The sequence below is a fragment of the Mustelus asterias genome, chromosome 25 (genome assembly GCF_964213995.1).
Source record: "Mustelus asterias chromosome 25, sMusAst1.hap1.1, whole genome shotgun sequence".
NCBI classification, from domain to species: Eukaryota; Metazoa; Chordata; class Chondrichthyes; order Carcharhiniformes; family Triakidae; genus Mustelus; species Mustelus asterias.
Window position 1 is genome coordinate 9792479 of NC_135825.1, and position 15233 is coordinate 9807711.

General features: G+C 42.7%; 1 protein-coding gene across 1 annotated transcript in view; it reads right to left on the minus strand.

Moving 5' to 3' along the window:
• Positions 1 to 1564: 1564 nt before the first annotated feature.
• The window catches only part of LOC144511793 (ras-related protein Rab-21-like), a 28556-nt gene continuing 14887 nt past the window's right edge, over positions 1565 to 15233 (minus strand). Inside the window, exons 4-7 of the mRNA XM_078242129.1 lie at positions 14916 to 14979; positions 11659 to 11713; positions 5545 to 5633; positions 1565 to 4481 (exon numbers count right to left, since the gene is read on the minus strand). Coding sequence (XP_078098255.1) covers positions 4342 to 4481; positions 5545 to 5633; positions 11659 to 11713; positions 14916 to 14979 — 348 coding nt within the window. The 3' untranslated portion in view covers positions 1565 to 4341. The remainder of the gene's footprint in view (positions 4482 to 5544; positions 5634 to 11658; positions 11714 to 14915; positions 14980 to 15233) is intronic.

The following is a 15233-nucleotide window of genomic DNA, read 5'->3' on the forward strand; positions in this document are numbered from 1 at the left end:
TTGAGATGGTGGGTGAGATCTCAAACATCTATAGTAGCTGGACAGTTAATGGACTTTCAAACATCTTTGCGTCTGGAGATTCTTACCTATTACTACAAGTCCATCAGTCACGTTAATGAAACATGTGAATTTTTTTAAAAAACAAACATGTTTGGAATAGTTTCTCTGAAATATCATTGGTACCCAATTGTCGTAATGTTGCTCTGGTGTCTAAAAACTCACCATCACCAGGTTTGACAGTTAATAAACAAAGGTTTTTATAAAACGTATTGAAGTCAACTCAAACAAAATAAATCTCCAATATAGAATAGTTAAATAAAAACTCCTTTCGTATTAATCATTTTTCAGGACAGACAGCTTGCTATTCCTGGTCCTGAACTTGTAAAAGGGCTCTAATTCAGTCACCTCGGTTCACAGTGAGATAGTAAAGGAATTTGTCTCATAATTCTCCCATTTTTAAATTGTTTATGGGATGTGGGTGTTGCAGGCTAGACCAGCAATGTATTGTCCATCCCTAGTTGCTCGTAAGGTGGTGGTGAGCTGCCTTGAACCGCTACCATCCATGTGGTGTAGGTACACCCAGTACTGTTAGGGAGGGAGTTCTAGGGTATTGACCCAGTGAAAGTGAAGGAATATTTCCCAGTGAAGATGGTAAATAACTTGAAGGGGAGTCTCCAGATGGTTCTGTTCTCAGTTCATGCTAAGTTTCATTAATTGCAATTGAGTCACATCTCTACTCCAGTGATATTAAAAAGTATTCAAACCAACTGGCACATCAGGAATTTATCTTGTGTATTAACAGGGATTATGAGCTTTTATCAGTTAATGGTAGGGCATTGGGGAGAGTTACAGGACAAAGAGATCTAGGGGTACATATTCATAGCTCCATGAAAGTGGAGTCACAGGTGGACAGAGTGGCGAAGGCGGCATTCGGCATGTTTGGTTTCATCGGTCAGAACATTAAATACAGGAGTTGGAGTGTCTTGTTGAAGTTGTACAAGACATTGGTACGGCCACACTTGGAATACTGTGTGCAATTCTGGTCACCCTATTATAGAAAGGATATTATTAAAACTAGAAAGAGTGCAGAAAAGATTTACTAGGATGCTACCAGGACTTGATGGATTGATCTATGAGAGGTTGGACAGACTGGGACTTTTTTCTCTGGAGCAAAGGTGGTGATCTTATAGAGGTCTATAAAATAATGAGGGGCACAGATCAGCTAGATAGTCAATATCTTTTTCCAAAGGTAGGGGAATCTAAAACGAGAGGGCATAGGTTTGAGAGAGGGGAGAGATACAATAGTGTTCAGAGGGGCAATTTTTTCAGAGGGTGGCGAGTGTCTGGGTCGAGGTAGTAAAGGTGGGTACAATTGTCTTTTAAAAAGCATTTAGATAGTTACATGGGTAAGATGGGTATCAAGGGATATGAGCCAAATGTGGGCAATTGGGATTAGCTTACGGGTTTTAAAAACAGGGCAGCATGGACAAGTTGGGCCGAAGAGCCTGTTTTCATGCTGTAAACCTCAGACTCATAGCAAGTCTAAAGAATGAATGACACAAAATGCATAAACAATATTTTAATAAGAAATTAATCACAAGTGTCTAAATTTCCCAATCAACCATCTATTCTGGGGCAAACCTCTTTGTAAAAAGCATTATTGCTACATACAATCCATCCATGACACTAGTGTATGCCTGTTGCCAAAATGTTACTAACATCTACAGATATGTTTATACAGGATTTCTGCCACAAACTCATCAAACCTGATAAGGGGAGGAAGTGAGGAGGAGGATGTTATTTCCACTTCAATGCAAGCCCATAAAATGACACTAAACATTACTACTTCCAAATGTATTCAGGTTAGACAAGTTAGTCCATTTATTACTACAGCTGACAAGTCTTCAATGCCCCCATCTTCAACAACTTGGGTGTTCAAGTATTTTGCTCATTTCACCTGCTGTACATGAAAATCTAGGGATAGAATACAATTCACCTTGTACAAATATCTCCCATTAAGGTTTGTGCAACATCAAACTCCATTACAAGCAGTACAGTGGATAGACCTACTGGAGTTTGATCCATGGGTAAAAAAGTTGACTTTAATTAATGCTGAGCAATATGATGCTGTGATCTACCACTTGCCTAGCAGCTAGATTGACCATGTTACCAAGAGGAATAAAATGAACTCGCAAGATGTGAAGTCTACAATATTGGAGGGGAAAAGAACGTTCTTGATACATACATCATTAGACAGGTAACACTAGCTCAGAGTGAAAGACAGCAGGTTAGAACTCCATTACTCCCCATGGGAGGAGCAAATTGACCTTTGATTTACTTTTGATTGGTGCAACATCTTGACTTCACACAAGTTGAAATTCAAGGTTCAAGTACAAGATTTCAATGGACAAAGCTGAAATCATACACAAGATGAACATTTCCTTGCATCAAATCATGATTGCTAATGCTCCTCTACTTAAATGGGAAAGACATCGTAAACGTCTTGCCTCACTAAACCACTGCATCATATTAGCAAGACAATGTTCTCTATTCAGCTCGAAATAGCATATGGCTTGGCACAGCAAGTCACATGAAAATGAGGGGGGAAAATGTAGAATGACAAAAAAAGTTAAAAAAATTAAAACAAAAATGCACTTGAAAGAAAGAAATCAATTATATTAAACCTGACCTGTCCCAAGAGTGAATTAGTGTGCCCCCCGCTGAATGTTCAATCACATTTTATGTTAAGTTATCCAATATTAATGAATTACCACAAACAGCAAATTCAACAGTTAAATCTGAATGGTTACATTTAGCATCAAGTGACTTTGAATAAATAGACTACGTGTGTTAGAGACAAGAATAATATCGAGTCAATACAAGCAGCAAAATGCCCCATCACAAATGTTTATTATGCTGCATGTGAAAAACCTGTCTAGCACATAATTAGGCAAGCTGCACTAATGTAACCGACTATCTGAACAGAACTTGAAGCTAGTCATTTATTCTTAAAATGCTGGCCAAATAAAGAGGAAACAGATAAACTCCAGTAACAATTTAATCCCAAATAGCCAGTGGTTTGAAATTGGATTCTCATGACTACAGTTTTTAAAAAATATTCAATCAAGTCAAAATTATGGTGAACTATCAGGGGAGGGGGCAGATTGTGGAGTGTAGGTACGATATCAGAAATATCCAGTGCGCCAAGCATCAATATGGCACTCAATCCACCTTGGCTACTTCCCACCAAGGAAGTTGCTTCATCTATAACTAGGGTGCTATATGTTTTAGGTGTACCAACACACCTTTAAGTTAAGAGTCACAACAATGCAACATGTACCCACACCATTTTCCAGTAACAGTATTCCATTTTTGTAGCACCCAGAAAAAAAGTTTGTTCACTTCAGTAGACATATGGGTTAGGTTGAACACAATGCATTGGGCTAGCTTTTTAGGAGTCCGCATTGTGGAAGGTGGAGGGGAGAGAAGGTCCAAGTTTACCTTTCTCAACACCAATTAGATTACAGGTCTCACTTGAGTACCATGTTAATAGTGTGTAACTCCTTTAAAAGCACAGTGCCAGACATTTCAACACGAGTGTTAACATTTAATTAGCACCAACTCAAGCCATCTCACAAGTAAAGCAAAGTGACACAGGTGCAATAATAAAGGGTTTGACATGGAAGAGTATTTGGTAAGTTGTCAGAAATAATCTAGAAATACATCTGCGAAACTATTTTTTAAAAAAAAGACTGCACTTTACGAGGCTCTTTGCCTCACCAGCTTGTATTTGGGTTGGGGTGTGGCTGGAGTGCATACTCCAAAGCATGGTTATCTCCTTGCATGGAGAAGCACCATGTTATTACATCTTTCCCACAGTGTCACATCACCAGGTAGTGATCTACGGATAATCACAAAGGATTACAGTGGAGTTATGTCCAACTGTTGTGATATTGGCTGAATGGCAGAGGCAGGATATGTACTTTGGAGCTGTACCCCATGTACATGACCATCCGTTCAAAACTAAATTGTTGCCTCATGCGACCTTTCGGTTCATCATTCAATCCAATCCCCACAAGAGCATAGGCTTTTTACTTCTGCAGAAGCCATTTTTTCCCCTCAAGATTTATTTTCTCCTTTATAAATAAGTACAACTTTTGCAGCCAGAAATAGATCTTTGTCCAGCAGCTCTGCATCGAAGCTTGCATCACCACAAAATGGCACCTCCAGTCAGTTAATCCTACAGCATTCATTTGTTAATGGAACTCTGGTCACATCCAGTGCCCCATGATCACTACAGTCTCAATCTCTGCAAAGTGGTGGGTTTTGTGAGGCTTCTATTTAAGAACCAGAGCAACAGCCTCCATTGCTTAATGGCTGTGGTTCGTCATCAATGATCTGTACACCTCTCCGTGCGTTGGCTGCCCGACTAGGATCGTTCTCTCTTGCTGCTTCCTCAGCTTGGGCAACTTCAAGCATCTCTGAAAAGAGGAGAGAAAACGAGACCTTTTAAGTAACTGCAAGTACTGACCAAGTCAGGTGTAGGTCAGGAGATCCAGAAGGCTTATAACGGGAAATGACTTGCATTTATATAGAAACTTGCACAACTTCAAGCATCCCAGAAGTATTGTTGCAACAATACAAGGCAGTGGTAAGACCGCACCTGGGAGTATTGTGCACAGTTTTGGTCTCCTTATTTGAGGAAAGGTGTAGTGGCATTGGAGGCAGTTCACTAGATTGATTCCAGAGATGAGGGGTTTGTCATATGAGGGGAGATCAAATTGAGGAATACATGATAAAAGATATGAATAATGTATGATGTGGAGATGCCGGTGTTGGACTGGGGCAAGCACAGTAAAGTCTCACAACACCAGATTAAAGTCCAACAGGTTTATTTGGTAACACAAGCCACAAGCTTTCAGAGCGCTGCTCCTTAAATCAGGTGAGTGGGAGCTCACCCACTCACCTGATGAAGGAGCAGTGCTCTGAAAGCTTGTGCTACCAAATAAACCTGTTGGACTTTAACCTGATGAATAAGGTAGACATGGAGCGGATGCTTCCTTTTGTGGGACATTCTAGGACAAGAGATCATAGTCTTAGTATAAGGGATAGCAAATTTTAAACAGAGTTGAGGAGAAATTAGTCCCAAAAGGGTTGTGAATTTGTGGAATTCGCTACCCCAAAGTGTGGTGGATGCTGGGACAGAGTAAATTTGAGGAGTTAGATTTTTAATTGGCAATGGGTTGAAGGGTTATGGGGAGAAGGCAGGAAAATGGGGATGAGGAGCACATCAGCCATGCTCGAATCGTGGAGACTCAAATGGGCCGCATGGCCTAACACTGCTCCTATATCTTATGAACTATAGTCACTTTTGTAAATAAAAACAAAATGGCAACTAATTAGTGCACAGAAAGCTCCCACAAACAGTGACATGATCATGGGCCTTTGGAATAAATCTGTTCATGCAATTGTTCAATGAATAAAAATTAAATATTGACAAAGATATCACGTTTCATAGCCAGAGTTGGAGAAATGCTTACTCACTTTTACAGACATCAAGAAATAGTTCCTCAATGCCCTTGTTCACTTTGGCAGAAGTGTGGAAATGCTTTGCTCCTACAGACGCTGCGTACCTGTTGGGGGGGGGGGGGGGAGATTTATTAAAAAGTCAAAAAAGAGATATTTAAACATCCAAAGACCAAACAATCTGGAGGCAAAACATGTAGGTGTAGTATGGTGGATTTGTATCCACAAGATTAATCATATAGAGATGACTAAAGGGAAAGTGCACTCACTCTCACCTTAATAACCATCCATTCTTTGCTGTAAGTGTGTGCTCTCTGTTAGAGAAGATACAAACAGGAAGGGCACAAGAGGAAATAAAATGCAAGGCATGCTTTAAAAAGGATCGTTGGAACCCAATGTCTAAAAAGTTGTGTTGGCTTATCAATAGACAAGAGAGCGATGGGAGAATTCAGGATCCATGAAGAACACAGCATAATAAGAAAGTGAGCACATAGCCCTCAAAATCCAAAAAAGATCAACAACAACAGGTAGGTTACATTGGTGTACCGTTCTTGTCAACACATTACAGGAAAGACAAAGTTGCCTTGGAGTGCGCACAGAGGAGACTTACAAGAATGTTGCCAGGGCTTGAAAATTGCAGTTATGAGGAAAGATTGGATAGGCTAGGGTTGTTTTGCTTAGAAGAAGCTGAGGAGCGACCCAATGGAGGTGCACAAAATTATGGGGGGCCTAGATAAGGTAGACAGGAAAGACCAATTTCCCCTAGCTGAGGGATCAATTACCAGGGTGTATAGATTTAAGGTGATTGGCAGAAGGATTAGAGGGGGCACTAGGGACAAAATCTTTTCACCCAGAGGCTGGTGAGGCTAATACGCTCAAAGCATTCAAGAGGTACCTGGATTTACACATGAAGTGCTGTAACCTGCAAGGCTATGGACCAGGTGCTGGAAAGTGGGTTTAAAATGCAAGGCTAGATTTTTTTGTCCTCTCTGGGTGGCAGTGGTCAGCACTGCTGCCTCACAGCACCAGGGACCCGGGTTGGGTCACTGTCTGCACATTCTCACCGTGCCTGCATGGGTTTCCTCCTACAGTCTGAATGTGCTGGTTAGGTGCATTGGCCATGCTAAATTCTCCCTCAGTGCACCCAAACAGGTGCCGGAGTGTGGCGACTAGGGGATTTTCACAGTAACTTCATTGTAGTGTTAAATGTAAGCCTACTTGTGACTAATTAATAAACTTAAACTCCCCTTTAGCCAGCACAGACATGACCTCTTTCTGTGAAGTAACTTTTTTATGGTTCTAAAAACAGGGCTAAAATAATGATGACTGACATTTCTTTGCAGCTTAAAGACTAACTGAGCTGTCGTATGGCTCTAAAATGATTTAAATTTGCAACTTACAAAGACAAATTTCTAACCTGGACAAACCATTCCAGTGATTAGAATCTAACGTCCTCTTCTATGGTAGACCTGTCGCCAAACAAGGAGGCAAACCATCCAGAGCAGTCAGTACATAGTGTACTTAGCAATGCGCTTGCTTGTTTGGAGAATGACCGTACTCTGTGTACATTTACATGAATGGAAATGCATGTACAACAAGAGGCAAGAAGTCAGCACAGATGTCTACTACCAAATTCCTGAAAATTACGACCTGGAGTCAATGATCAGGCCTCCCAGGCATCGCCTGATGCAATTTTCCAAAGCCATCTCGACCTTTTAGCCAAGATGAAGCATCAGATCAAACCCAGGATGGGGTGCAAAGCCTCATCTCGTCAGCTTGGATCTTGTCCCTCCCATGGGGACCATGATTTGTTTTTTGAAAAACAAAACTGGATAAAAGCAAATTACTGCGGATGGTGGAATCTGAAACTAAGAGAGAAAATGCTGGAAAATCTCAGCGAGTCTGGCAGCATCTGTGGGGAGGGAATAGAGCCGACGTTTGAGTCCAATTATGAATTGGATTTGATTTGAATGTTTTCTTTGATAGAATAAAAATTTGAAAAAAAATTAAGACCCTTTCCTGAACAGCCGAATTAGTTACCGACTGCAAGAGCAGATTGCAAAGTTGAACTTTATCCTATCCTCACTCAACACCCGCACAGTTATCTGCTGGAGCCTGGATGGTGTTTAGGCAGGAGCAGTCCGGAAACTACAGACTCTACCCCCCCCTCAACCCACACTGAGACCAAAACCTCCGAACTAGACATTGATCTGGGTGTCCTGATTTAACATTAAAAACTGCTGCATTTAGTATCAACCTGAATGACTCAATGTCATATTGAGTGCTGTAATTAGGGCGGCTTGGATGGTATCGTGGACTAGTTACCCAGAGGCCCAGGCTCATGCACTTTGAGGACATGGGTTCAAATCCCACCATGGCAGCTGGTGGAATTTAAATTCAGTGGAATAAAACCAAAAGATGCGCTGGAATTTTAGCACCCTGCATGCCATGGGAATTGGAGTGGGCGAGGGGTGGACAATGGGAAGGTCCTTTGACCTCAAGTGGGATTTTGCAGTTTCAGGACAAGCAAAACTATAAAATCCCAACCCTAGAATTGCAAGTATTAGTACTGAGTATTTTTAGTAAAGGTGACCACTAAACTATCAATTGTTGCAAAAAATTTACTTTCATAGAAATCATAGAATCCCTACAGTGCAGGAGACCATTTGGCCTATCGAGTCTGCACCAACAATCCCACCCAGGCCCATCCTCGTAACCCCACATATTTACCCAGCTAATCCTCTAACCTACACATCCCGGGACACTAAGGAGCAATTTAGCATGGTCAACCAACCTAACCCGCATAGACAACAAAGAACAGTACAGCACAGGAACAGGCCCTTTGTCCCTCCAAGCCTGTGCTGATCACATTGTCCTATTGAGACCAATTGCTTATATCCTTCTATTCCCCATTTGTTCATATGTCTATCAAGATAAAAGTGTTAAATGTGGCTAATGTAACTGCCTCAACCACCTCATTTGGCACTGCCCCACACACACTTCCACTGAACCTTTTCCCCCTTGTAATTGTCATTTCTGCCCTGGGAAAAAGCTTCCAACTGTTCACCTTATCTATACCTCTCAATTTTATAAACTTCTATCAAGTCACCCCTCAACCTCTGTCTTTCTAGGAAGAACAATCCCAGTTTATTCAATCTCCCCTCATAGTTAATACCCTCCATACCAGGCAACATCCTGGTAAACCTTTTCTGTACTCCCTCCAAAGCCTCCACATCCTTCCGGTAGTGTGGTGACCAGAATTGAACACAGTATTTCAAATGTGGCCTAACCAACATTTTATATAACTAACATAATTTGCCAACATTTATACTCAACACCCTGTCCGATGAAGGCAAGCATGCCATAGGTTTTCTTCACCACCCTTTCCACCTGTGCTGCCACTTTTAAGGATCTGTGGACCTGTCCTCCCAGATCTCTGTCTGTGCTCCTGATGGTTCTGCCATTTATTTTATAAATCCCACCCGAATAGGATCTTTGGACTGTGGGAGGAAACCGGAACACCTGGAGGAAACCCATGCAGACACGGGGAGAATGTGCAAACTCCACACAGTTACCCAAGGCGGGAATCAAACCCAGGTCGCTGGAGCTGTAAGGCAGCAGTGCTCACAAAGAACAGTACAGCGCAGGAAACGGGCCCTTCGGCCCTCCAAGCCGGTGCTGCTCATTGGTCCAACTAGACCATTCGTTTGTATCCCTCCATTCCCAGAATGCTCATGTGACTATCCAGGTTAGTCTTAAACGATGCCAGCGTGTCTGCCTCCACCACCCTACTTGGCAGCGCATTCCAGGCCCCCACCACACTGTGTAAAAAAAACGTCCCTCTGATATCGGAGTTATATCTCACCCCTCACCTTGAGCCTGTGACCCCTCGTGATAGTCACCTCCGACCTGGGAAAAAGCTTCCCACTGTTCACCCTATCTATACCCTTCATAATTTTGTACACCTCTATTAGGTCTCCGCTCATTCTCAGTTTTTCCGGGGAGAACAAGCGCAGTTTGCCCAATCTCTCCTCATAGCTAAGACCCTCCATACCAGGCAACATCCTGGTAAACCTTCTCTGCACTCTCTCTAAAGCCTCCACGTCCTTCTGGTAGTGCGGCGACCAGAACTGGACGCAGTATTCCAAATGTGGCCTAACCAACGTTCTATACAGCTGCATCATCAGATCCCAGCTTTTATACTCTATACCCCATCCTATAAAGGCAAGCATACCATATGCCTTCTTCACCACCTGTGCTGCCACCTAGGTCCCTCTGTTTCTATACTCTTGATGGCTCTGCCATTTATTGTATAACTCCCCCTTACATTAGTTCTTCCACTGTGCCAACCCATTCACATTTCTTTAGGGAAGGAAATCTGCCATCTTTACCCGGTCTGGCCTACATGCGACTCCAGACCCACAGCAATGTGGTTAATTCTTAACGACTCAAGTGATCGAGTGGGACACTTAGTTCAAAGGCTAATTAGGGATGGGCAACAAATGCTGGTCCAGCTAACAACACCCACACCCCATGAAAATTCTTTTTAAAAAGCTGACTGACTTTAAAAATAAAGATGTGTCTCAAACACTCTTCAGCAGATGCTTAGATAGCATCAGGAGTTTGTGAAATCCAACTTCAGATTTCCCCCACAGGTACCATAGTATGATGCTATAAGACTATCATGGAGTGACTTACTTGCAGATAATGTTTTTTTTTTTAAATCATTCAGCTGCTACGCCAGCATTTATTGCCCATCCTCAATTGCCCTTGAGAAGTCGGCAGTGAGTGACCTACTTGAACTGCTGCAGTCCACGTGGTATAGGCACGTCCATAGTGCTGTTATAGGGAGAGTCTTTTTTTTAATTCATTCATGGGACATGGGCATTGCTGGCTGGGCCAGCATTTGTTATCTATCTGTAGTGTCCGAGGGCAGTTGGGAGTCAACCACATTGCTGTGGCTCTGGAGTCACACGTAGGCCAGACCAGATAAGGATGGCAGATTTCCTTCCCTAAATGGACACGAGTGAACCAGATGGGTTTTTCCCCGACAATCGGCAATGGTTTCATGGTCATCAGTAGATTCTTAATTCCAGATATTTTTAATTGATTTCAAATTCCACCATACCACTAGATCACCATCATCACCACCCCACCCCGCCCCCCCTCCCAAAACCGCCAAACCCCCTTCGGGAAAGTGTTCCAGGATTCTGACCCAGCGACAGTGAAGGAACAGTCATATCCATAACGATCATCTTAAATAAATGCAGCAGTTAGTCAGAGTAATTTCAAAATGGAAACTTCACATTTGAACAGATTTCTGTTGTAAAGTACGTACTTAGAATTGATGAGTCACCAAAACCTGAATCACATCAGCAATTGTTTTGTCCGTCACAGATTGATGAACTAAGCTGCTAATTGTAACAATGGGTGACTGTTGGACCAGAAAAACAAACAGGATACCTCCTGCAAGATGTTGGGTCGGATGAGGAAGTGTCAATGTGCAATTGAACCCAAGATGTGGCGAGTGGCTGAGTCTACGGGAAACCAGGGTCAAGAATGATTGAGCTACTGAGTCAGATGACCAGCACTTGCAGAATAGGGGGTGGCGGGGGGCGGGGGGGTGGGGGGGGAGAAAGAGTTTGTAAACAGGTTGATGTGCAAGTGGACATTCATGCTGGTTGGTAGCTAACACTCGCTTAGCCAAAAGGGGCAGAGATTACCACGCTATCCCACTCTATTCTCTCCAGTGGCCACGCAGCTAACAGCCACGCAGGGAGGAGGAGGGGGGGGGTTGTAAACCACACAAGGGGGGGCTGTAAAACACAACAATAAAGGCAAAATATAGCGGATGCTGGAACCAGAAACAAAAAAAGAAAAATGCTGGAGAAACTCAACAGGTCTGACAGCACCTGTGGAGGAGAGAGGATACAGCCAAGGCTGAGTCAGGATAGGTCACTCAGACTCGAAACGTTGGCTCTATTCTCTCTCCACAGATCTGACCTGCTGAGTTTCTCCAGTCTTTTCTCCAAGTCACCACATTGTATTGGTCTTTGCCAGGGACCCAAGAAAAGCCCATCACCAGCTGGGGCATCTGGTCAAATTCTGAAGTAAAGACCTGACCGCACTCACGCTGCTGCTTCCTCAACGGACACGTTCCGATCCTTCTCCAGGTCCGTTTTATTTCCTGCAAGTTCAACAAAATGGTCATTATAAACGGTCATTTCCAGAATCCAATCGGCACCACCAGAAAAGGCAGCAAAACTTGTAAACTGGTTAAAAATTACTCTTTTTTAAAAAATAAATGTTCAGTGTCCCAAGTGTAAATGTCAGAAGGATTTGGGAGTGAGAATTGGGAAAGATAGAGCTCAAAACTGAAGCAAAGAAAGGATGTTCAGCCTGGTGTTTAGCTTTTTTTAAAACAAAAGCTTCATGGAATGGAGGGACCTCTTGCAACCTGAACTAAAGGGATGCAGGATCAGAGAGACCCTGGCGAATATGTGCACAAGTTAATAACAGTGGCTGGACAGTTGGAGGAAGCGGTCAGTAAGATATATGGGATCCTGGGCTTTATAAAAATAGAGGCTTTGAGTACAAAAGCAAGGAGGTTAAGTCAAACTTTTATAAGATACTGGATAGGCCTCAACTGGTACAATTCTGGGCACCACTCTTCAGGAAGAATTGAAGACTAGAGAGGGTACTGAAAAGATCTCACAGAAAAGGGGAATTTGGAGCAGAAGTAGGCAATTCAAACCTTCAAGCCTGCTCCGCCATTCAATCAGATCATGGCTGATCTCTCCCTGGTCTCAAATCCACCCCCGCCACCATATCCCTTTAACCCGTTTTTTGAAAAAAAAAATCAGAAATATAAATCAAAACCATTCAACGATTCAAGACTCCACCCATGCTGTGGGGCAGCGAATTCCACAAATCCACCACGCTCTGCGAGGAAGTAGTTCCTCCTCTCAGTTTTAAATCTCCTGCCTCTCAACCCATACCTGTGGCCTCTTGTTCGAGATTGCCCCAGAAGAGAAAACGTTTGGTCAACATTTACTTTATCAATCCTTTTGAGTGTTTTATATACCTCGATCAGATCCCCTTTCATCCTTCTAAACTCCAGCGAGGACAAGACCAAACTGTTTAATCTCTCCTCATACGTCAACCCCTTCATCCCCGGAATCAATCTGGTGAACCTCCTCTGAACTGCCTCCAATGCCGCAACATCCTTCCTCAAATAGGGAGACCAAAACTGGACACAATACTCCAGATGTTGTCTCAGCGACACCCTATACAATTGCAAGAATACTTCTCTACTTATATACTCCAGTCCCTTTGTAATAAAGGCCAACAACCCATTTGCCTTTATTACATGCTGCACCTGCATACCGACTTTGTGGTTCATGAACACAAACACCCAGATCCCTCTGCCCAGACACATTTTGAATCTACTTCCTAATTTAGACAATTTCCCTTTCTATTTTTTCAGCCAAAATGGATAAGATTAGAGGAGACTTGATAGAGGTTGACAAAATCATGAAGGGTCCAGAGAGAGAGAGACTGTTCCCATTGGCAGAATGGTCAAGAATCAAAGCAAACTGATTGAAGGTGAATGACTAAAGAAACAAAAGGCAAAAAGAGAGATTTTTGTTTCAAAAACACCAGACAACAGATGGTCACCATCTGGAATGCAGTGCTTGACACTGTGGTGGAGGCAGATTCAATTGTGGCTTTCAAAAGGGAACTGGATAAACACCTGAAGGAAAGCAAATGCAGGAGAAGGTCAGGGCGTGGGAGCAGCTAAATTATTCTTGCAAAAAGAAAACCCAGCACAATGGCTTCTGTCTGTGCTCTAAACATTCTATGATTGTCAGAAGATTTCCAGTGTCCTGGGAAAGGAACCCGCTTCAGGTTTATAGAGAAAGCATAAATCTATATAGTCTCTTTTCTGTTTGAGGGAAATGTTTAAAATTCAGCTTTTTGCTACAGGCAGTCGGTGCGTCTGGTAAAACATTTAACTCAGATGCTGGGAGAGCAGAATAATTGTTCATTGTAGCCATTGTTTACATAGAATAGAGCTAATGGATTTGTGTTTGTAGGTGGAGATTGCCCCTGGGGTTTTGATTGAAAGGATTGGAAAGAGGGTTTAGGTAGGCAGGGTCGTATGATGACGTGGCTAATGGGAGGAGCTTAGTCTGTAGCAGAGAATCAGGGTGGGATTTTACAGCCTCACTCATCCCAAAATTGTAAAATCCCGCCCAAGGTCAATTGATCGACCCATGCTCCGCCCCTTGCCCACTCCGATTCTCGTGGCAGACGGGACAGTAAAATTCCAGCCAGTCTTTTCAGTTTTGGCTGGGAATTACTTGAAGACAAGCGGTTTTCTGCAAGCTGCTGAAACACTCTCTCTCTCAAAGCTTTAAGACTGTCTACACATTATAGCAAGTATATTTATGGTTAACTGTATTTAAAGTTGCTTTTAAGTTTATAAGAAAAATGTTGCTTATTTGGAACTGAAACAGACAAATTAGAAATTAAATTGTTTCCCTTCATTTTTTACATATTGTTCAACTGTTAATAGTTAAGCTGCTTTAAACTGTGTTATTAAAGGTTCCCCCTCCCCTGAGGTGTAGCACCTCAAAGTTTGTTTTACTATAAAAGATCCCCAATTTGTCAGTGGAATTACTCCTGACGTGAAGCATCCTAACCTCACGTTTATGCCAAATTAGAAAAGTTACTAGTCTGGAACTAGTCTGGCTTCCTAATGTAACTTGAGGTTCTGATCCAAGACCATAGCAGATGCAAGAGGTTCCAACATTGCTCCCATCACATGGCTGACCAGGAGTCACTCCCACTCTTACTACCTGTCATTGGTGCATGTTGGAAGGATTTGTAGGTTGATACTCCATCTGCTTGGCCATGTTATGAACAAACCTTCCTTGGCCATCAAGTCCCAAGGAGGGAAATGTTAGAACTTCTGGTTAAGAGGCAAGGACGGTACCCACAGGCCACGAGACCTCGGTATAAAATTACATTGACAACACATCAAAGGAAAGAGGATATAAGAGCAAAAGAATGAAAGGGTCGAGAGCAAACCTAAAAAAGAGCCACAACAGGGTTCACCTGTAGACATCATGTGGAGATGCCAGCATTGGCCTGGGGTGGGCACAGTAAGTCGTCTCACAACACCAGGTTAAAATCCAACAGGTTTATTTGGCATCGCCAGCATTCGGAGCAGCGCTGCAAAAGCTCATGATACCAAATAAACCTGTTGGACTTTAACCTGGTGTTGTGAGACTTCTTACTGTGCTCACCTGTAGGCACAAGAATAATAAAAAAACAAATCTGGAGGTCGTAAAACAGGGTGATACAAGTATTAGGTATTCACGTACCTACAATACAGAGACAGATTTCACTGCCAAGCATCTTGCGTAGCTCTTTTACCCAATTCTTCACCTGTAAGGTTTAAAGACATTGTTTTTAAAAATAGATCTGACGTCACCAACATGAACCGCAATCCAGAAAGTTGGGCAGGTGGGTTATTAACAATAATCCATGCTCCACAAAAACCTCCTCTGACACCATCAGTCTATCCTTCCGTGTCTTGCTCCCTCATGTGGTTAATCTAACTTCCCTTAAATTGCAGCAACAACTATTTGCCTCAATTACTCGTTGTAGGGGGTCCATATTCTAACCACTTGGGAAAAACT